Raw genomic sequence first — 22,026 nt, forward strand, 5'->3', positions numbered from 1 at the left:
GCGGGGTGAAGCGGAGCCCTGCCCCCGCCCCTCCGTCCCTGCCCAGCTGGGAAAATAAAGAGCAAAGCCACCCAAGCGGTGGTCTGTGAGTGCCTGGGGCCCGGGGCCTCCACCCCCACTCTAACCACTAGCCCCCACACCTCTCCCAGAGCCGGGGAGAGAACCCAGGAGTCCTGGCTGCAAATCCCATGAGACTGGAGTGTATTGGGGGGGAAGCAGGAGCTCACACCCCACCCCACAATGGGAATGTCTTGGGGGAGTGGGGGAAAAACCAAAGAACCACACCTCCCAGGATGCTTTGCAGGAGGGTTCCACCCCCAAGAAAGTGTCCGCTCGCAGGCTGCGCAGGGCTCAGGATCGGCTGCATTGGGGTTTCCGCTGACGGCCATGGGGAATTGAAAATGTTACCTCCCCAACTGGGCCAGGCAGTTATGGGGGGAGGGGGGGGAGAACTACAATTCCCAGAGTGCACTGGGGCATGGGAAGGACTACAGTTCCCAGGGGACAGTGGGGCAGGGGCAGAACTACAGTTCCCAGGGGGCAGTGGGGTAGGACTACAGTTCCCAGGGGACAGTGGGGGCAGGGCAGAACTACAGTTCCCAGGGGGCAGTGGGGTAGGACTACAGTTCCCAGCGGGCAGTGGGGTAGGACTACAGTTCCCAGGGGGCTTTGGGGCAGGACTACAGTTCCCAGGGGACAGTGGGGGCAGGGCAGAACTACAGTTCCCAGGGGGCAGTGGGGCAGGGGCAGGTCTATAGTTCCCAGGGGGCACTGGGGAGGACTACAGTTCCCAGGGAGCACTGGGGCAGGGGTAGGACTACAGTTCCCCGGTGGCAGCAGGGCAGGACTACAGTTCCCAGGGGACAGTGGGGCAGGGCAGGACTACAGTTCCCAGCGGGCAGTGGGGCAGGACCACAGTTCCCAGGGGGCAGTGGGGGCAGGATAGGACTACAGTTCCCAGGGGGCACTGGGGCACCAGGTGTGTGATTCTCCCACCCGCGGGCGGGGGCAGCAGGGAGGGGCTGCTCTTCCCCACACCTGGCCGGGGGCGGGGCTTTACCTGTCCCTGGGGGCGCGGCAGAAGGCGGAAGCAGGAGAGTTTCGCTCCCAGTTGTTGCGGGATTTGGCCAGGGGCAAAACCTGCGGCTTCCCTGCCCCTCCTCCCCCCCCCCCCAGGGGCTGGACCCGGGTGTGAGCCCCCAAAACACCCCGTCCTCCAGAGGGGACCCAGGCGTCCGGCGCGGGTCACACGCACAGTTCGGAGGTAAAAAAAAGTGTGACTGCCAAAAACCAGCCCCGCCGGTGCCCCCCACTCCCGACCTGCAGCCCCCTGCCCCCCCGTGCCCCCCACTCCCGACCTGCAGCCCCCTGCCCCCCCGTGCCCCCCACTCCCGACCTGCAGCCCCCTGCCCCCCCCGTGCCCCCCACTCCCGACCTGCAGCCCCCTGCCCCCCCGTGCCCCCCACTCCCGACCTGCAGCCCCCTGCCCCCCGTGCCCCCCACTCCCGACCTGCAGCCCCCTGCCCCCCCGTGCCCCCCACTCCCGACCTGCAGCCCCCTGCCCCCCCGTGCCCCCCACTCCCGACCTGCAGCCCCCTGCCCCCCCAGTGCCCCCCACTCCCGACCTGCAGCCCCCTGCCCCCCGTTCCCCTCACTCCCGACCTGCAGCCCCCTGCCCCCCCAGTACCCCTCACTCCCGACCTGCAGCCCCCTGCCCCCCCGTGCCCCTCACTCCCGACCTGCAGCCCCCTGCACCCCCCAGCCCCGCCGTTGCCCCACACTCTCAACCCGCAGCTCCTGCTACCCAGCCCAAGGGGCACTGCTGACACGGGAGGGTGACAGGGTGTGTTTCGGGGCAGGATATAGGGGCAGGCTATGGGGCAGGGTGTGTTTCGGGGCAGGATATAGGGGAGGCTATGGGGCAGGGTGTGTTTCGGGGCAGGATATAGGGGAGGCTATGGGGCAGGGTGCGTGTCGGGGCAGGATATAGGGGCAGGTGTGTGTCGGGGCAGGATATAGGGGAGGCTATGGGGCAGGGTGCGTGTCGGGGCAGGATATAGGCAGGTTATGAGGCAGCTGCAGGGAGTAGGTTATGGGGCAGAGGCTTTGGGGGCCAGGCGGTGGTGGAGGCTAGGGGCTAGGTTGCAGGGGGCAGACCGTAGTGGTGGGGCATCGTCCAGGTTAGGGGTGCAATAGGGAGGCAAGGTGGGAGCCCTCCCCCCCCCCAGTGGCCCCCTCTTACCCCTTCCCCTTCCCCAGCACAGGCTCATGGCCACCCCAGAGGGGGGCGCTGCCCCCCGCCCGTCCCCGGCCAAGCCCCTCACGGACCTGGACTTCCACTCGGGAGCCCGGATCACGGAGCTCAACCAGTTGGTGCAGGAGCTGAGCAAGCAGGCCGGGCGGGACCCAGGCATCCGGGCCGCCCCAGAGCTGGTGGTGCTCAAGAACTTTGTGTTCTCCCTGCTGGGTGAGTGAGCTGGGACATGCTGGGAGCCCGGACACCTGGGTTCTCTCTCCGGTGCTGGGAGGGGAGTGGGGGCTAGTGGTTAGAGCAGGGGAGGCGGGGGCCTGGGAGCCGGGACTCCTGGGTTCTCTCCTCCACTCTGAGGGTACAGCGGTTGCCAGTGGATTAGTCAACCCGGACTCCTGGGTCCCCCCCCCTTTTTTTTTAATATACTTAGCCCCTCCCTTCCCCGCCCCTCCCGTTCTTTCTCCTGCCAGGTCGAATGCACGATTTGGATGGGAAGCTCCCACTGCCCAACGAATACCTCCTGCTCTCTGGTGGGGCCCGCCAGGGCACAGTGGACCTGAACCCCAGGGCCCTGGGCTGCTACGCCCTGGGGACCGACTATGACGCCGACTACACCCTGCTGGTGCCTGTCCTGCAGGCCCGCGGCTGTCCTGTCACCCTGGACATGCGCCGTTGCCTCCCGGGCCATGCCTGGCTCCCCGTGGCCCCCTTTGGCCCCGAGGCCTGCCACCGCTGGGCTGACTGCTGCCGGAAGCACGTTGACGATGCCTATCTGGCCCCGGGCCTGGTCTCTGCGTGGTTCTCCCAGGCCTTGGCTGCCGTGGCCAGCCAGGCCGCCCCACACCCAGGAGGGCCGGCCGTGGAGCGGGTGACCCCCCACGGTGGCCTGATGACTCTCCTGCTAAGCCACGGGAGGCGGCGGGCGCTCTACGACGTGGTGCCCGTGGTGGCCTTCCAGGGGTGGCCGGCAGTGGCTGGAGATTGGCTCGGCCGTGGCCATTTCTGGGATGGCAAGCTGAGGGAGGAGGATGTGGCCGGGGGCTTCTACCTCCTGCCTGCCCAGGGCCCAGGCTGGTGTGAAGCCACGGGCCCGGGGGAGGCGTCTGGCCTTGCTTGGCGTCTGGCCTTCTCCCGGAGTGAGCTTCATCTCAAGAAGGTGGTGCCACCCCCACTGCTCCAGGCCTACTGGGCCGCCCGGGCCGCCCTCTCTGGAGCCTGGGGCGGCCAGGCTGGGCCCTACCACCTGTGGACCTGGGTGCTGTGGGCCTGCGATCGCCTGCCCGCCCGCTACCTGGGCGGGGAGGAGAACACTGCCCATTGCCTGCTGGGCCTTCTGGATGACATGGCTGCTGGCCTGGCCACCGGGTCTTGTCCCAACTACTTCCTGCCTGGGTGCAACAGGCTGCAGGGGGTCTCGGAGCCGGACCTGGCGCTGGCGGTCGCTGCTGTGAGGGGGGACCCCGTTGGGCACCTCCGGCAAGCCGTGGAGAGGGCCAAGATGGCCAGCAAGTTGGGCCGGGGCCTGGACATGGGGCCCCCTGCTGAGGAGTAGGTGGGGACGGACTTCCACCCCATTGTTCACACGCTAGTGGCAGGACATCTGGGTTCCAATCCGGGCTCTGGGAGGAGAGTGGGGTCTAGTGGTTAGAGTAGGGGGGGCTGGGCACCAGGACTCCTGGGTTCTCTCCCCAGCTCTAGGAGGGGAGTGGGGTCTAGGGGTTAGAGCAGGGGGAAAATATGCCCGACGGCTACTACTACAATCAAAATCTGCCTTCCCCAGGCAACTCAAAACTCCAACTTGGGCTACTGATTTTTTTTTCTGTGCCATTTAAATGTGCCAAAGAAACCAGGAATTTGGGGTGGGGGCAGATCAAGGGGGGGGCTTTGCATCTCTTGGATAGCGGTGGGTGCACAGCATTTCTGGGCTGACTACCAGGTTGGGGGAAGGCTTGTAAAATGTGAGAGCTGTCAGATGGGGGAACCTCTGCATTATGGAGGTGTGGGATGCATTCAGTTCTTTTCAGTGGCCTGTGAACCCCAAAATATTAGCGTCATTGTTTCCTCAGAGAGTTTGCTTTCCTCTGTTTTGTGGGGGGCGAATGCTGGAAAATTGGGACACTGGATATCCGACACCCGTCAAGTGTGGTGTTCACGGGGGCTGAGCGGTGGTGGCGTGTTGTGGGGCAGGGGGGCTGCGGGTTGGGAGGGAGGGGACCCTGCTGGATCCGCTCCCAGAGGATGTGGACCTGGCAAAGTGCCCCCCCCCCGTTAAATTTGGGGGACACGGAGGGATTTTTGGTAAAAGCGAATGAAACCAGGTAATTCTTTGGCAGCCCTGAAGGATCTTCTTGGGGTTTGCGATTCTCAGGGGAGGGAACAGTGGGGGGGGGGGCATATTTCCCCTGATGGAAGGATAATGGGGGAGGGGTTAGGGGGTGTTTCTGGGACTGCTGCGTCTGTAGCTGTGGGGAAGAGACGTTTATATTTTTTCCCCCTCCGTGTGACTTTGATGATAATAGGAAATCCTAACCTTGGAGTTTGCAGTGGGGGGGGAGGGGGTGTCCCAGGGCCGGGCTAGCAGGGGGCTGCGGATCAGGAGTGAGGGGCACCAGCCGAGGTGGGAGGGCAGAGTGTGGGGGGGTGCACCCTTCTCCCCCCATCCCTGCTGTCAATCACTGCTCATTGGGGGAGGAGGGGGAGGCGGGAGGCAGATTAATATCCTGAACCTCTTAAAGCCTCAGGAATGGCTTCTGTCTGGCTTGGCAGATGAAGCGGTTGGATTTGCATATGCAGATCAGGATGCAAATTGGCTCAGCTTTCAAGACAGAGCCAGAAAAGTCAGTTTCAAGACCCCCTGCCCCTCCCCCAACTGGCCAGCCTGGCGCGTGTGGGTTGCTCTGGGCCACAGGAAGCAGTGTGGTGGGGCTGGGGGGGGACACCCCATGAGTCATAATCCTTGGTCTCACTTTTCACCCGTAATCTTTAAAGCCCCTCTGGGTTTTCTCTCTATGGTTGGGCTCTGAACCCTGGCATCGGGGCTGAATCCCAGCTGGGGCAGGCTCTGCCCCCCCAACTGAGCTCCCCGGCTGCGCTGCCGGGTCTGGGGCAGCGCAAGGCTGCCTGGCTTCCCATCCTCTGCTCTTGGGGAATGTTGCAGGAGAACAGCCGCCCCGCCCCAGAGGTGGACGCATCTCAGCGCCGGGCGAGGGGTCCCTGCATAACCAGCTGCTCTGCCCCAGAGGTGGCCGCATCTCAGCACCGGGCGTGATCTCCTGGCTAAGTTACTTCCAGCGGTAGCAGGATCCAGGTGCCTTTTCCATGAACTGGAGCCTGGGGTGCAGCTGGGACTCGGGGGGCAGGGGGAGGAAGCTGGGGGGAGGGGGTTGGATTCCATGGGCCAGGGTGGGCTGCGGTCACAATTGTGTGCGTGTAGCCACAGTGCATCTGGGGTTACACTTGTGGGTTGTGTGTGTGTCATTTCCCAGGCCCTTGCAGTACCGCCAGCCGCCAGCAGGTGGCAGCACCGATCCAACCCCAGCTTCGTTGCCCCTTTCTCCCATTACCAAGCAGCCCCCAGGGCAAAAGCTGCCCCCCTCCCCCCCAGGAGCCACCAGGGGGCACTTACCCTCCCCCCAGCAAATCCTGTCCCTAGGGGGCACCGTGCCATAGGGTGTGGGGGGGGGGGTGGAGGTCAGCAGGGGGCGCTCTCCCCCCGGGCGGCGCTAGGGGCCATTGCGCTGCAGTGAGCTGCTCCACCCCAGAAGCAGTCGCATCTCAGCGCCAGGCGAGGGGTCCCTCTATAACCGGCCGCCCCACCCCAGAGATGTTTATACAGGGACCTCTCGACTGGTGCCCAGATGCGGCCACCTCTGGGGTGGGTCCCTGCAGCTCTTTCACCAACCCACAGCAACACCTTCCAGATGGAGCCCGCGGGCACTGGCAGCGGAGACGCCAGGCCCCTGCCCCAGACGCCTGGGTTCTGTCCCCACCTCGTGGTGGGGCGTAGGGTCTAGGGGGTCTGAGCAGAGGGGGAATGGCTGGGAGCCAGGACTCCTGGGTTCCCTGGCGTCTCTGTGACTCAGTTTCCCCCCAGGGAACGCTGCACAGCTATGGTGATAAATGCTTTGCTCCCTGTTTCTCAGGAGGTGGCCCCCCATTGATGCCCCCCCGGCCCAGCTGGGGTCGCTGCCCCCCCCCCCACGAACCCCCCTTTCCCCGCGCAGCGCTGCCGCTGCAGCTAAAAATACCTGCTGCAACCTTGAGCGCTTGTCCTAGGAAACCAGCCGAGCGAAGCCGCCCCCCCCCCGCGCTGTTGCCACCCCTCCCCCCACTTCTCCCCCCTCGGCTCCCTCCATTCCTCTGCCCCACCCCCGCTATCTCCCCCTTCGCCTCCCGCCCCCACTCCTGTCCCCCTCCCCCATGCAGCTCCCTTCCCCTCCCGTCCCCCCAGCTCCTTCCTTCTCCCCCTGCCTTTCTCTGCCCCCCCGACCTTGCTGACCCCCCCCCACTCCCTCAGTTCCCCCCCCCGGTGTCCTGCTTCATGAGGCACTAGTGGGGGGCCAGTGGTAGAGCAGGGGGGGCTGGGAGCCAGGACTCCGGGAAGGGAGGGGGGGCTAGTGGTTAGAGCGGGGGAGGGGGGGCTGGGAGCCCGGACGCCTGGGTTCTCTCTCCGGCTCTGGGGCGAGCTCCTGGCATGTGAGTCCCCCCCCCCCCTTCTCGCTGCCGGGGGGAGGGGCCCGATTTCCAGCGAGGCAGCAGCAGCGGAGTGAACCCGACAAATGTCACCCTTCGCCGCCAGGGCTGGGGGGGGGAACCAGCCTGTGTCACCAGCCGAGCCCCCCCCGGCCGCCCGCTGGAGCGTGGACATTTAATGAGCGGGAGAGTTGGCGGGGGGGGCAGGGACTGTGGGTCGGGAGTGAGGGGCACCGCGGAGCTGGGGGGGGCAGGGATGGGGCAGCGGCTCTGCCCCCCTCAGTCCTGCCTTCCTCCGGGGTGGTGACGACCCCCCCCAGTCGTTGCAGGCGTGAAACGTTTGGGGGGGGCTCACGCCGTTGCTGGCGGCTTCCTGCCCTACATCTGTGGGGTCAGCTCGAGGATTTTCCCTGCAAACCCCTGTTCTGGTGGGTGCCCTACTGGGGGGCCCCTGGGCTTTTTTGGGGGGGCCCTGACCCCTAAACCGGGAGCCCCCTGTCCTGCTTTCACCCACCTCTGCGTCCCGGGGGGCACTCATTCCAAGCCCGTCACCTGCTGAATTGTGGGGGGCTGTGGTGCTTTCGGGCCATGACCCCCACATCGCCCATCACCCCACCTCAGACACGCTTTTCCCGCGCTCGCTCTGGCGGGGTTCAGGGGTCCCCCAGTCTCAGCCAGCCCAGAGAGTGGGGGGACCCCGAGTCCAGCCCGGCCTGGGCGGGCAGGGGCACCCCAATACTGAGCTAAACTAGAGGAGGGCCCCCCCAATTCAAGGCTGTATTCAAACCCCTCCCACAGCTGTGGGGAGAGGGGGAGACAAACGCTCACGGCTGTGTGTGTCTCTGTGTGTGTGTGTGACAGGCTGTGTGTTTCTGTGACAATGTGTATGTCTCAATGTGATAGTGTGTGTGTGAGACTGTGTGACTCTGTGTGTGTCCGTGACAATGTGCGACTGTGTTTGAGTGTGACTGTGTGTGTGTGAGAAAGTGTGTGCGCCAGTGTGTGCGCGTCGCTGTGACAGTCAGTGACTGTGTGTATGTGAGAGAAAGTGTGTGACAGTGTGTGAGTCTGTATGTCTGTGTGTGTCTGTGTGTGTGTGTGTGTGTCAGTGTGTGAGGCTGTGTGACAGTGTGAGTCTGTGTGTCTGTGTGTGTGTGTGCCAGTGTGTTTTCTCCATCCCTTTATATTCTCATCCCCGCCCTTCCTCCAGCCGCTACTCCACACACCAGCCTTTCTCCCGGCAAGTTAACCTCGCCAGTTGAAGGACGGCAGGGATTGTGGCTGTGTGTGTCTGTGTGTGTGTGTGTGCGCGGGGGGGGGAGGCAGCCACCCACCCCCTTCTCCAGCGTGAAGGGCCGTGGCGGACGGACGGACGGAATAAAAGAAGTTCGACCCCCTGTGAATCTCGCCCCGTCCTTCGCCCCTGACGGATCCAGCCAGCCGGGGAGAGAGATTAGATTCGTTTTCGGTGCCGACCCAGCCCCGGTGCATGATTTTTGGAGGTTGGGGGGGGGTTTCTCTGGCTCCCTTGCCCGTGCTCCGTCGCTCCTGGGATCGTGGGGTCTCGCTGGGAGGGTGCGGGGGGCCTGCGCGGACCCCGAAATCCAGCGGGGATCACGGTCATTCTTCCCCTCCGGCTCCTTTTCGCCAGCGGCTGGACCTTCATGGTACCTTGACCGAGAAATTTCGGACCGTGACGAGAAAGACTCGACTCTCCCCCTGGCGTGCGCCGGGGGGGGACAGGACGCGGCGGCGGGAGACGCTTGGGATTTATTCAACCGGGATCTGGCCTGCTGGAAAGGCGAGGCAGGCCGCTGGCCAGCGGGCGAAGTTCGTTAGGCAGATTAACGAAGCCGGGAGGCAGGCTGTGAGATTGACCCATTTGCCTTCTCCAAAGGGGTATAATCCCCCTCCCCCCAGCACGTCGCTGCATGCTCGGGGTCTCACTGGGATGAGCACGGTGTGAGAAACCACCACCACTCCCCCCCCCACGAGGCTGGCCCGGCGGGAGGATGGCGGCATTGGCCAGCTCGCTGATCCGGCAGAAGCGGGAGATTCGGGACCCGGTGGCCAGCCGCCCCGTGGCCCCCCAGCGGAAAGTCTGCCCCCGCGGCACCAAGTCCCTCTGCCAGAAGCAGCTGCTCATTTTGATTTCCAAAGTCCGGCTCTGCGGCGGGCGGAAGGGCCGGCTGGAGAAAACGCCCGGTGAGTGAGAGCCGATGGTGGGCGGGCATGGGAGTGGGGCGGGGCCGTATAGCCTTGTAACGGCCTGGTACCAGCAGCCGGGGTGCGGTGCAAGCCTCGGGGTATTTCCTGTTAATGCCCCGGGCTGCAATGGCTGCTGCTAACAGCAGGGGGTGCTGGGGATGCTCTATACAGTGTATATTGACCATCTGTTCTTGCTATGCCTGGTGCTAAAAGTAGGGGGCTTTCTGACCGAGTCGATAATGCTATATACTGCCTATATTGACTGTCTGTTCTTGCTATGACGGGTGCTAACAGCAGGGGGCGCTGTGACTGAGCCAGGGATGCTATATACTGCGTATATTGACTGTTCTTGCTATGCCTGGTGCTAACAACAGGGGGGGCTCTGACCGAGTCGATAATGCTATATACTGCCCATATTGACCGTCTTTCCTTGCAATGCCGGGTGCTAACGGCAAAGGGAACCATGAACCAATATTGTATATGGACCGCCACTCTGGGGGCAAAAGAGGCATTTTGCCCAGGTTAGCTGCAGAGGAGTTAGTGTGTGCAAGGGCAGAGGGGGACAGGGTAGGAGGTGGAAAGGTTTCAATAGAGTTTATATGGACCGGGCTGTATCTAATGTAGAAACAGAGAATGTAATGTTTATATGGACCGAGCTGTATTTAATTTAGGATGCCCCCTGCGGGCCAAAATGTGTGTTCCCCTGAGATCTTTGTTTTCAGAGTGAGAAATGCCAGTGAGTGTTTAATTTGCAGCATGGGTGATATTTATATGGACTGGTCTATACTGGGTAATAATGCCCTCCCCCTCTCCCATCCCCAACCTCCCCTGAGCACAGACTGTTGTTTCCCTGAGACTGATTAAACCCCCACTGGTCCTTGGGTTTAAAACCATGGGATGGGCTATAGGGACTGGTCCGTATTGGACTTTACTGCTCCTCGCTGGATTAAACCTGTTTTGAAGTAGCCCATTCCCTTGGTGAGAGAAGCACTGTGGTTTCCAGTCACACTGATGTTTTATACGGACTGGTCCATACTGGGCTAGAGTGCCCCCCCCCCCCCCAGCTTCCTGGAGGAAATTTGTGGACTGGGATGTGTTGCATGACGCTGCTCTCCGCTACTGCAAGATCAGGGTGACTGGGTTCTCTCCCCAGCTCTGGGAGGGGAGGGGGGGCTAGTGATTAGAGTGGGGGAGGGGGGCTGGGAGCCAGGACTCCTGGGTTCTCCCCCTAATATCCTGTGGGGCAACACCTCCATTGAGGAATCATTTCCTTTGGAGAAATGAATCCAGGTGGGCAGAGATGCGGGGTTACAGCGTGGTGGTGTTTATATAGACCAGTCTGTACAGAGCCTCTAGCGCCCCCTGCTGCGCACAACTGGGACTGACCCATTGTTTCCTGTGGATAAACCACACCCAGGGATTTGATGGGGGTGAGGGAGGAGCCACTCTTTTATTGGGGAACCAGCCATGTGCCCCGCGGCTGCGCAGGCTGCGGCGGAGGGAGGGGGCGCTAACCGAGGGATTGGACCCAGGAGTCCCGGTGGAGAGGACCCAGGGGGCCGCAGTGTGACAACTCCCCCTCCCCATGGGTTTGTTTGTCCTTCCTCACTTTCCCCGGCCCCGTGCCTGCCGGACCTGGCTTGGGTCAAAGCCAACTTGGTTTCGCTTGCAAGGCCCGCGGGGCGACCCCACCCCTGCAAACATTTTGGGGGGCTTCTCAGCTGGGTTTCAGGGGGCACCGTCTCCCCCTTGACCCTCCCCACTCCCCAGCCCGGTTCAACCACCCTCCAGCTCAGACCTAGAGGGGAACGGCCCCGTTCCCAGCCCCCCACTCCAAACCGGCCAGTCCCCCGCCATGGGGCCAGATGGGAGCCGGCGCCCCCTAGAGGGGGAAAGGTGGACAGAGGGGTCTATCCTGGGCCAGTGAGGCCCGGCTGGAATTCCAGAGCCTCCCCTCCCCCCAGCACCTCCTGTCACCTCAGCAGCTTTCTCGCCCCCCCCCCCTCTCTGCAGTTACTACGAGGATCCGCCGGGCCCGGAGCCACCTTGGCCCTCGGCCTGCACCTCATTGTCCTCCTGCGTCCTTGCTGCCGGCAACCGCGGCGCCCGTGGCCACCGGCCAAGCACCACGTGCGCCGCAGTGACCCAGGAGTCTAGGAGCTGCCCACGAGACCCCCCTGCGCTGCCAGAGCCGGGGAGAGAACCCAGGCATCCGGGCGCCCAGCCCTCCCCCTGCTCTAACCACTAGACCCCACTCCCCTCCCGGAGCCGGGCAGAGAACCCAGGAGTGGCTTTCGGGGGGGGGGGGGCACTGCGCGGCAGGGGGCAGGGCCGGGAAATGGAACAGGCGACCGGGCCGGGCCTGGCTGTGTCTGGGCGGGGGGGGGCCGGCAGGGATGGGGGTGGGCAGCTCTGCCGGTGCCGCTCACTCCCGACCCGCAGCCCCTGCCAGCCTGGCCCTGCCTGAACCCGTCCTAGCACCCACTCAACAGCCCGCAGTCCCCCCCGCCCCCCGCCGCCAATCACCCTTCAGCCTGCCAGGCAGTGTGTGCACATTCAAATAAATTAAAGGCATTTAAATACATTTGCATACATTAAGAGGCGAGGAGCAGGGCATTCTGGGAGCGCAGCTGGGGGCACAAGCGGGGGGGGGGGCACTTGGGAACCGGCTGCTCCTAAATGAGAGGAGGGAAAATTCTCCACCTGGGCCTGCTCAGAGAGTCCCTCCTGCCTGAAACGCTTGGAAGGACCCCACCCCCCAGCTCCACCGGTGCCCCTCACTCCCGCCCCGCAGCCCCCCTGCCAGCCCGGCCCTGGGACCCCCCAGCTTTGTCGGCTGGGGAGGCCGGGTCTGGGGGGCCATGGTTGCAGCTGGCTGGAAAGCCCAGAGGAGGCTGGGAGAGGGGGAGAGGACGGGGGGGAGGGGAGGGTGGAGACACGCCCCCCCCCCACGCCCTGCCCCCTGGCACACACATGGACACAGTCGCACGGCGCACACGTGGCCAGGCGTGCACACCCAAAGCCCCCGCACACGCACGGACAGGCACACGTGCACGGGCGGCTTGCGTGCCCGGAGAGCGCCCCTGTGTCCCCGGCGCCCGCCCAGCGCGACACATGCGCAGGCGTGCACCCGCGGAGCACGCACACGTGAGCCGGCACGCACACGGCTCGCACGCGTGTGCACAGCACGCCGAAACGCAGCTGCTCTGCAGGCCGGTTCAGAGATCTCCCATCGAGGCCGGGCGCCAGGCTATGAATTATACAAACCCAGCCCATTAAGGCGTCCCTTCGTGTTTCACTCGCTCCAGGCTGAGAGCCAGGACGCCTGGGTTCTCTCCCTCGCTCCAGGAGGGCGGTGGGGGCTAGTGGTTAGAGCAGCGGGGGCCTGGGAGCCAAGTCTCCTGGGTTCTCTCCCTGGTTCTGGGAGGGGAGTGGGGTCTAGTGGTTAGAGTGGGGTGGGGGGGCTGCTGGGACCCCTGCAGGATTCTGGGATAAAAGGGACAGGAGAGACTTTATGGTGCATCTTTTATTTATCTGCGTGCCGCGCTCTCTGCATCGCTGTCTCTCCCGGTCTCCGGGGTCCCATGGGGGGCCCTGTCAGAGCTAATTTCACTCCAGTGCCCTTCACAGCAACACAAACAAGCCATCTTCCAGGACACACTGCTTCTGCCGGGGGCTCGGGGACGCCAGGGGAAGGGGCTCTTGTGCCCAGAGTTGGGGGGGCGAGGAAAGGATGAGGGGTGTTGGGGGGGCTGGGAGCCAGGGCTCCTGGGTTACATTCCGATCTCTGGCGCAAACCTCATGTGTGACCTTGAGCAAGTCACATCAGGTCACTGTGCCTCTGTTTCCCCATCTGTCACGCAGCCAAGGAATGGTTTTCCCCCAATAGCATCCTCTGACGGCCCAAATCCCTCTGGAGCATAAAGGCTAATTATCTCACTTCCCTCTTGATGCATTGACGCACCCCGTCCCTAGGGCCTCTTTTCATTCTAATTTCCCGCGCACACAGACACGGTGTGTCCCTCCGTGAAAACCGTGTCGTCCCGGTGAACATCATATAACTCGAAAATGAGTCCTCAGGCTTTCTCAGCAGTAAATCTCGAGCGCACCTGACCCGAGAGTCGCCGTCTCTTTCTATCCCTTCCAGACCTAAAACGAACCCTTCCTCAGCTGCGCCCAGGATTTACTCAGCTCAGCAAAGTTTTTTTGTTTTTTGAGCTGGGAATTTCCTACGTTTTTTCATATGACAGTTTATATTTACAGCTTGATGGTTACGGATCCGTCCTCTGCCTAAGCTTTTCAGCTGGAATAGCTTTAGCGGCTCAGATGAACATCTGGAAGATGAAGGCTATTCCAGTTGTTTTGGGGGGTTTTTTTGTCTAGGAGTTTGTTTGTTTTATATGAAAGTGAATCGTTACCGATTTAAAGTTCCTGATACTTTCTCAGTCTTAACAAAGGGTTTGTTTTCGTTTTGTCTGGGCAATTCCTCTGTTCTTGGCTAATATTCCTTTTCCTTATTTATTGATTTATACTGCCTGATATTTTGTCAACATTCACAAGGTTTTTGGTTGGGAATTACCTTACTTTTCCTTACAAAAAGACGATATTCATTGATTTAAAATTACGAATGCTTTCTCGGGCTTAACAAAGTTTTTGTTTGGGTAGTTCCTTAATTTGTCTTCCAAACAGCCCTGCTTACTGATTTGAAAAGACCAATACTTTCTGGACTCCAACAAAGTGGTTTTTGTCTAGGGATTTTCTTTGTTTTTCAGATGAAATTGCGTCATCACTAGTATTTTGTCAAGAGTCACAAGGTTTTGGGTCTGGAATTTCCTTAGTTTTTCATCTGAATATTTATATTTATTTATTTTAAAGTTACTGCGACTTTCTGGACTCTAACAAAGTGTTTTTGTGTGGGGATTTTCTTTGCTTCTCATATGAAATGTTATAGTGATTGATATTTTGTCAACAGTCACAAGGTTTTGGGTTTGGACTCTCCTTAGGTTTTTTTATACGAAAGACTACGTTTATTGATTTAAATCTACTGCTGCCTTCTCAGTCTTAACGAAGTTTTTGTTCGGGAATTTCCTTAGTTTTCCTTTTGACCACCTCTATTTATTGATTTTAATGTACTGCTGCTTTCTGGACGCCAACTAAGCGTCATGTCTGGGAATTTTTTTTTCGCTTTTTTTTGTATGAAATTTCAACATTTGATCATTTAAAGTTCCATTCTTCATTGCCCCATGATTTGTCTCAGGCATCGCCTTCGTTTTGCCATACAAAATTCTGCATTTGCAGAGTTACAGTTACTGATGTTTGCTCTCAGCTGTAATTAAGTTGATAAGGCAGGACTCCCCCTGGGGCAGTGATGGTAATAATTGGCTTTCTGTCCCCTCCTTGGCCCCTGTCTCCGCGTCCATCCGTCCACCTTGGGGATGGCGCAGAGCCGCAGTTGAAGGGCATCGTCACCAAGCTTCTCTGCAGACACGGCTTCTATCTCCGGATGCACCCAGATGGCAACATCGACGGGACAAAAGAAGACACCAACAGCTTCAGTGAGTGACACCAGGGCAAGGCCAGGAGGTTAAGTGGGGTTAGGCCAGATGGGTGCATGGAGGGGGCGGCCTCCCAGGCTGCAGGGAGAGGGGTGGGCAGCTTAAGGAGCTGTGCTGGGGAGGGCAGAGAAGGCTCCCTCCATCCCAGCCCTCCCACGTCACCCCCGTCTCTTCCCACCTCCCCCATCCTGCCCCTCCACCTTCTTTCTGCTGCCCCATCCCTGCCCCACCGCCTCTGTGATCCCTAGATCCCACCCCGCCTGGCTGGGTCAGGGAGCAGGGAATGGACATGGGACCTGTTGTGTTTGTGTGTGTGACCTAGCCCCACTCTCCCCCTCCCAGCTGGCTCCAGTCTGGGAGAGTCCTGAATATTCATGGAGGATTACAAAGAAGTTTCCCCCGCCCCCCAGAAGGGCTGACACGGGGAGGAAGAATAAAATCTGGCTCTGAAGGGGGAGGAGAGGGGAGCTGTATGGAGAAGGACCCAGAAGTCCTGGCTCTGAGCAGTGCTTCTGCAAAATCAGGCCATGGGGATCGGAGCCGGCGCCCGCTAGAGTGGGGGGGGGGGGGGAAGGCCCCGGTGTCCCCTGCCCACCTGCTGGTTCTGCCAGCCGGGGTGCCTTTCCATCTCTCCGTCTTGTTTGCTGCAGCCCTCTTTAACCTGATCCCGGTGGGCCTGCGCGTAGTCGCCATCCAGGGCACGAAGTCGGGGCAGTATATCGCCATGAACGCCGAGGGCTACCTCTATACCTCCGTGAGTATCACCCCCCTCCCAGCCCCCAACCCACCCAACTACAGTGCCCATTGGTGTGAGAAGTGGGATCTCAGGGTGGTCGGGGCGGTGAGGTGGCCAGCAGGGTGCACGATCCTCTTGCTGCCCGCAGGTGGTGCTGCCTGCAAGATGGGGCGAGTGGTGGGTGGTGACAACGTGTTCCCTGGTGGGGGGAGCAGGGGGTGGGGGGCAGAACAGAGCACCCATTGGTGTTAGCCATGGGATTTCAGGAGTCTGCCTGAGCCACAGTGGTCGTGGCTGGAAGAGGGTGCCCTCTCTCTGCCAGCAGGGGGCAGAGTGGTCGGGCAGCCCAGCAGGGTCCCATCATGTGAGCAGAGATGCTTTGTCCCCCCCCCCCCCAACACTGATCTCCCACCCCCCTTACATTCATCTTTCTTCACCCCCTAATGGGGGAGACTGGGACCTGCCACCTCCCCCGCAGGGAGTGTCCTACACCGACCAGCCGCGCCCCCCAGACTGAGCCCCCATCTCTCAAAGACAGGGTGCCCCTATCCTCACGGCCCACGTCCGTCTGTGTGTCCCCACCGTGCATGCTGTGTCTGTCTGTGTCTCTGCGTCGCTTCCCCTATCACCCTCCACCAAAGAGGCCAAGGTGTTTCTCCCACCGGGACCTGCCACTGTTCCCCCCCACACACACACACACCCTTGGGTCACGGCGTGGCGTGAAGGTCGGTGAAAACTGGGGCGTGGGCGCATGGCACTGGGCCAAACCTCGGCTTTGGGGATGGCATGACAGGAGGGAAAGTGACGGTGAACGGGGCGCTGGGACACTGACAGTGAAACGGCTGGTGAAACTGGCACAGTGACGCTGGTGGTGAAATTAAGGGTGAATGTGGCACCGTGCCACTGACAGGGAAAACAACAGTGAATGTGGCACTGAGTGTGAAAATAACGGGGAACATGGCACTATTGTGCTGACAGGGAAAGCTATGGTGAATGTGGTACTGCTAGTGAAAATAATGGTGTGTGGGGCACCGTGTGACTGTGACTGTTGTGATTATTCAACGACACAGTGAATAATGGTGAATGTGGTGCTGATTGTGAAAATAATGGCGCTGACTAGGAGGATAATGGTGAATGTGGCGCTGTGGTGCTGACAGGGGAAACAATGGTGAATGTGGCACTGCTAGTGAAAATAACAGTGAATGTGGTGCCGTGACACTGGCAGGGAGAATAATGGTGAATGTGGTGCTGACAGGGGAAACAATGGTGAATGTGGCACTGCTAGTGAAAATAAGGGTGAACATGGTGCCATGACACTGACAGGGAGAACAACCATGAATGTGGCATTGAGTGTGAAAATAACAGTGAATGTGACACTGTTGTGCTGATAGGGAAAGCTATGGTGAATGTGGTACTGCTAGTGAAAATAACGGTGAATATGGCAATGTGATGCCGACAGGGATAACAATGTAGAATGTGGCACTGATTGTGAAAATCACGGTGAATGTAATGCTGTGACAGGGGAAACAACTAGTGAAAATCATGGTGAACATCATGTTGTGACAGGGGACACGGCTAGTGAAAATCATAGTGAACGTGGTGCCGTGACAGGGGACACAGCTAGTGAAAATCACGGTGAACGTGGTGCTGTGACAGGGGACACGGCTAGTGAAAATCACGGTGAACGTGGTGCTGTGACAGGGGACACGGCTAGTGAAAATCACGGGGATCCGCATGTGGAATCGCAGCAGGAGAACAGTGACGGGACGGGCAGGCGTGAAGCCAGGGCGCCCGTTCACAAGGGAGGCGGGCGGTGTGCACCGATGCATGGTGGCCAGCGGTTGTGCGACGGTCCCAGCGACGCTGTGGTTGCACTGGCCGCATGCCAGCCGGGGCGGGGACCCGGGCCTGCATGGGCAGCTGGTGGCAAGGTGCCCCATGGCGGGGATCGTGGGGTGGGGCTGACCCACGGAGGTGACCTGCCCCGTTTCCCCAGGCTCCCAGCTTGGGCTTCGTCTCCAGAATTCCGGGGTGAGGAGTGCGGCAGCAGCGGGCGGACAGATCCCCAGTGTGGTGGGGGTTGGGGGGGGCAAACGGTCCTCCCCTCCCCCCCCCCCGGCACTGCCCATCCCCCGTTATGCACTGGACTGCAGAAAGAGCATTAAACCCTGGACAGAGGAGGGGTCAGAGGAGGTGGTCAGGGCATGGGGGGTCCCATCCATCCGTCTACCTAACCCTAACCCACCTCCCTCCCACACACACACACACACACACACACAGCAGCCCCCGGGCGGCCCGGCACAGCCACGCCTTTTCCCTGGCCCCGTGCGCTGGGCTTGCCCCACGGCGAACTGAGGCCACATGAGCTGAGCCTCGGCTTTGCAGGCCTCCGGGCTGGCTGCAGTGCCCCGGGGGGCGCTAGGGGGTGCCAGGATGCCAGGAGCATGGGGGGGAACCACGACCCGCCCCACACACACCCTCGCACACACACACAGACCCACACTCGCTCCACACATACCCTCACACACACACACAGACCCACACCTGACCCACACATACCCTCACACACACACACACCCTCCCCCCCCACACATACCCTCACACACACACACAGACCCACACCCTCCCCCCACACACACAGACCCACACCCGCCACCACACACACCCTCACACACACAGACCCACACCCTCCCCACACACACACACACACATACCCTCACACACACACAGACCCACACCCGCCCCACACATACCCTCACACACACACACACCCTCCCCCCCCACACATACCCTCACACACACACACAGACCCACACCCTCCCCCACACACACAGACCCACACCCGCCCCACACACACCCTCACACACACAGACCCACACCCTCCCCACATACACCCTCACACACACACACACAGACCCCCACACACACACACACAGATCCACACCCTCCCCACACACACCCTCACACACACACACACACAGACCCTCCCCACACACACCCTCACATACACACAGACCCACACCCGCCCCACACACACAGACTTTTTCTTTCTCTCCCACTCACCCCATCTCCATGTCCCTGCCCCAGGCTCACTTCACTCTCGAGTGCCGGTTCAAGGAGTGCGTCTTTGAGAACTACTACGTCACCTACTCCTCCACCCTCTACCGCCAGCGTGAGTCTGGCCGTTCCTGGTACCTTGGCATCAACAGGGAGGGCCAGGTCATGAAGGGAAACCGAGTCAAGAAGACCAAAGCCGCCGCCCACTTCCTGCCCAACCTCCTGGAAGGTGAGAGGGGGGAGGAAGCCGGGGCCAGCGGGGGGCAGGGGGGTTGGAGAAAGCAAAAGGGGGCATGTAACGGAGATGTGTCCCCAGCGCCCCCCTATCCCTGCACCTGCTTTCCACCCCACCTCCAGCCCCGGCAAACTTAGTCCATGCCCCCAGGTTATCTGTCTTTGCCCTGCCCCCTTCGGGGCCCTGGAGGATGGGGCAGCTGGGGGAGCAGCCAGTCCCAAGCTGTCCCCCACTCTGTGTGTGTCTCTCTCTCTGTCCCCTCTCTTCCCCCACAGTGGCCCTGTACCGTGAGCCCTCCCTCCACAACTTGGTGGAACCATCAGCGGCCCGGAAACCGGACGAGGCCGGCCCCCCTGGCAAAGAGACAACCACGCCCGCGACGACGTAACCCCCCCCACCCTCCTGACCCTGCCCCCTTTCTGCTCAGGACGTGCTCCTACTTTATGTGCAACCTCTGGACCTCACCAAAAAAAAAGAACCTGCCGTGGAGGGCGTTGTACCCTTCGCCGCCACCAGGGGGCGACATTGAGATGTTATCAGATGGGCGGGCGTCTCCATGGTCTTCCAGGTCAGCGGAGGGCGTGATGCCCTTCTCTATGCCAGCTTTCATCGCAGTCAATGGGTGGCGCCGCCTTCTCCCACCAGAAGGTGGCAACACTGTTCAATTGTGTGTGTGTGTGTCAGGAGGGGGGAGATTGTTTCATTGTGACCCGCAACGGACAACTCGGCTGCCAGCCACCACTGTGAGGGAAACAGGGCGCCACACCCATTCCCACCAGCAGAGGGCGACATGGGGACAGAACGGTGTCAACCTCGCCCCGCCTGACGCACCCTTTACTTTTCGATATTGTCATGTTGGGCCCGGATGTTCTAGGTGCGACCTTCCTTTCCACAATAAGAGGCCAGCAGGCCCTCACCCAGACGCATGGGGAAGGATGGCCTGGCCGCTGGCTTCCATTCCCACAAAAAGTACAGGATCCTTTTTGGCCCGCCGGGGGGGAGACACAGGTAAAGAAACATCCCCACCCGCCCGCTTCCATGGCAACGCTGGGTGCGATATGCCCGTCAGCCACAAGGGGGCCACACTGTCGCGCTTCAGGAATAATGTTCTACATGTCACCTTCCATTGCAACACTGGACATCAGGCTGCCTCCTGGTATGATGCCATTTTTCGGCCAGCCATCGGGAGCGAATATCCCGTGTGCCACTTTCCCTTGCAATAAAATGTGTGCTCCCCTTTTCCACCAGCGGGTGGCAACATTGCCACACTGGGACAAGACTGTTCCACCTGCCACCTTCTATTCTGACGCCCTCTTCTCCCCACCAGGGGGCAGCACTGTCACCTCAGGAGGGAGTGTTATAGACATCACCTTCTGTGGCAACGCCCACCGGGGCATTCTACCCTCTCCGACCACCGGGTGGTGACATTGTCAAAGGGGGAGGGGGAGGGGAAGAAAAAACGATAGCCATCCGTTCCCGATTTCTTCATCATTCGACGGATATTAGAAGCCAATCTGGGGAAGGGGAAAGGGGATGCCAGGAGACTCCGCCCCCTTTTCCCACAAGCCCCTCCTTCTCGAACATGCCAAATTCTGTAGGACATGGCTCTGCAATAACAGGAAACAAAGCCAGCGACGAGGATTCTCGATCCGGACACCAGGACAATGGGGGGCGGGGGGCGGGGGGTTTCTATCCTGGATGAACACCTATTGTATTTCATTGCTTAGTGGCGGGGGGGGGGGGGAGGATATGTGTGTGGGGGGGTAGAAGCCACTTTCCAGTCCCCTGAGGCCGGACGTTGGCTCCATGGTGCAGGGTGTGACTGATCAGGACCCCTGCTCCATGTCTCATCCAGCTCCCAGAGCCAGGGAGGGGAACCCAGGAGTCTGGACGCCCAGTCCCCACCACCACCCCCGGAGAGAACCCAGAAGTTCGGGCTGCGGTTTCCCCCTGCCTCTGACCAACCCGCCCTCTGCTCCACCCAGAGCCCCAGCCCCACCCAGCCCCCACTCCCAGTATAGCCCATGCACCCCATCCCCTTCCTAAAGTCAGGATGCCTGGGTTCTTTCCTGGACTCTGGGTGGGGAGTGTGGTCTAGGGGTTAGAGCAGGGGGGGCTGGGAGCCAGGACTCCTGGGTTCTTTCCCCAGTTCTGGGAGGGGAGGGGGATCTGGTGTGTTAGAGCCAGGACTCCTGGGTCCCGTCCCCAAATTTCCCTCCTTGGTCCCCGCACCCAACTGCCACGGCGTCTCAGGCTGTGATTTTCCACCGCCCGCTTCCATATTTTCCGAGCCGTGCCGCCAGGCAAGTGGCCTGGACACCGCCAGCAATACCCAGCCGGGCCGGGCCGGGCTGGGCCTGCCAGGAGCCGGACTGGGGCAAATAGCTGCAGCCCCCCTGGCTGGGGGGAGAGGCAGAAGAGCCGTAAAGCCCTGGGGGGGTCGGGGCGCAGCCGGGGTCTCCCGTCCACCCTCTGCCTGGGACAGGCAACCCCAGGGGCTTGGAAGAACTCAGGAATATTGGGGGGGCCTTTGCCCCCCCCCCCGGGCCATTGCCCCCTTGAGGGCTGGTTTTAAGGTGCGTGGGAGTGTGGGCCAGGGAGCCACATGGCTGGCGAGTGGAGCCCCTGCTATGCAGGTTGTGAGTCCGTCTGGCGGGGGGGGGGGGGGGCGGAGAAGTGGGGGGTGCAGCCAGCAGCAGATACACAAACACACACACACACAGAACAGGGTCCACCCCTTCCAGCAGGGGCAGCAGACACACACACACACAGTGGCCTCTATCTTCTCGCTTTCCCTCTCCCTTTGGGACGTGCCTCGGGGGCTCAGGAGGGGGCTCAGGCAGAGGGGGCTCAGGAGGGGTGTGTGGCGGGGGGTTCAAGAGGGAGGGTTGGGGGGGTCGCTGTCCCCTGGCAATCAGAGCTGGCTCCCCCGGATCGAGCCATGGGAGGGCGTGGGGGGGGGGGCAGAGCCGGGGGACTCAGGTCACATGCACAGCTGGGAGGGAGGGGGGAACAATCTGGTTGGGGGGCTCCTCCATCTGTCTTGCACACACGTTTTGCACGCCTGACCGACACTGTGTATTTCTCTGTACAGCTCCCATCCCCCGGGACACAACCTGCCCCGCGCCCCCTGCACGGGGTGGGGGCGGGGAACTAGGGACCTGCGTCCCTCCCCCTTTCCTCGCTCCATATCCTCTGGGCCTCCCCCCACGGCCCTGCTCCCTCCTCCTCCCCTCCCCTGGCTCCGCCCCACCCCGGCTCCTCCCTCTCACTGGCCCCGCCCCCTTCCTTC

At 61.3% G+C, this 22,026-nt stretch overlaps 2 protein-coding genes across 4 annotated transcripts; both read left to right on the top strand.

Annotated features, from left to right (window-relative positions):
- Positions 1-954: 954 nt before the first annotated feature.
- On the top strand, positions 955-4,318 carry TMEM102 (transmembrane protein 102). 3 transcript variants are annotated; one of them, XM_067555826.1, is made up of 3 exons: positions 955-1,264; positions 2,260-2,467; positions 2,722-4,318. In XM_067555826.1, exons 2-3 carry the CDS (start codon positions 2,269-2,271, stop codon positions 3,801-3,803), a joined length of 1,281 nt encoding a protein of 426 aa, XP_067411927.1. In that variant the 5' UTR covers positions 955-1,264; positions 2,260-2,268; the 3' UTR covers positions 3,804-4,318. The 3 variants fall into 3 exon arrangements, with proteins under 3 accessions (XP_067411927.1, XP_067411937.1, XP_067411929.1); XM_067555828.1 differs by having other exon boundaries at positions 1,255-1,264; positions 2,265-2,467; XM_067555836.1 differs by lacking the exon at positions 2,260-2,467.
- Positions 4,319-8,868: 4,550 nt separating this feature from the next.
- On the top strand, positions 8,869-19,220 carry FGF11 (fibroblast growth factor 11). Its single transcript, XM_067555850.1, has 5 exons — positions 8,869-9,148; positions 14,596-14,706; positions 15,357-15,460; positions 18,530-18,728; positions 19,010-19,220. Exons 1-5 carry the CDS (start codon positions 8,956-8,958, stop codon positions 19,120-19,122), a joined length of 720 nt encoding a protein of 239 aa, XP_067411951.1. The 5' UTR covers positions 8,869-8,955; the 3' UTR covers positions 19,123-19,220.
- Positions 19,221-22,026: the final 2,806 nt, after the last annotated feature.

This window comes from Emydura macquarii, unplaced genomic scaffold, assembly GCF_026122565.2.
Source record: "Emydura macquarii macquarii isolate MOO-44397 ecotype Brisbane River unplaced genomic scaffold, CSIRO-AGI_Emac_v2 contig_306, whole genome shotgun sequence".
Lineage (NCBI taxonomy): Eukaryota > Metazoa > Chordata > Testudines > Chelidae > Emydura > Emydura macquarii.

Coding starts and splice junctions, on each gene's coding strand:
- TMEM102 (XM_067555826.1), top strand. CDS start 2,269: ATGGCCACCCCAGAGGGGGGCGCTGCCCCCCGCCCGTCCCCGGCCAAG. Junction 2,468..2,721: donor CTTTGTGTTCTCCCTGCTGG/GTGAGTGAGCTG, acceptor TTCTCCTGCCAG/GTCGAATGCACGATTTGGAT.
- FGF11 (XM_067555850.1), top strand. CDS start 8,956: ATGGCGGCATTGGCCAGCTCGCTGATCCGGCAGAAGCGGGAGATTCGG. Junction 14,707..15,356: donor AGAAGACACCAACAGCTTCA/GTGAGTGACACC, acceptor TGTTTGCTGCAG/CCCTCTTTAACCTGATCCCG. Junction 15,461..18,529: donor AGGGCTACCTCTATACCTCC/GTGAGTATCACC, acceptor TCCCTGCCCCAG/GCTCACTTCACTCTCGAGTG.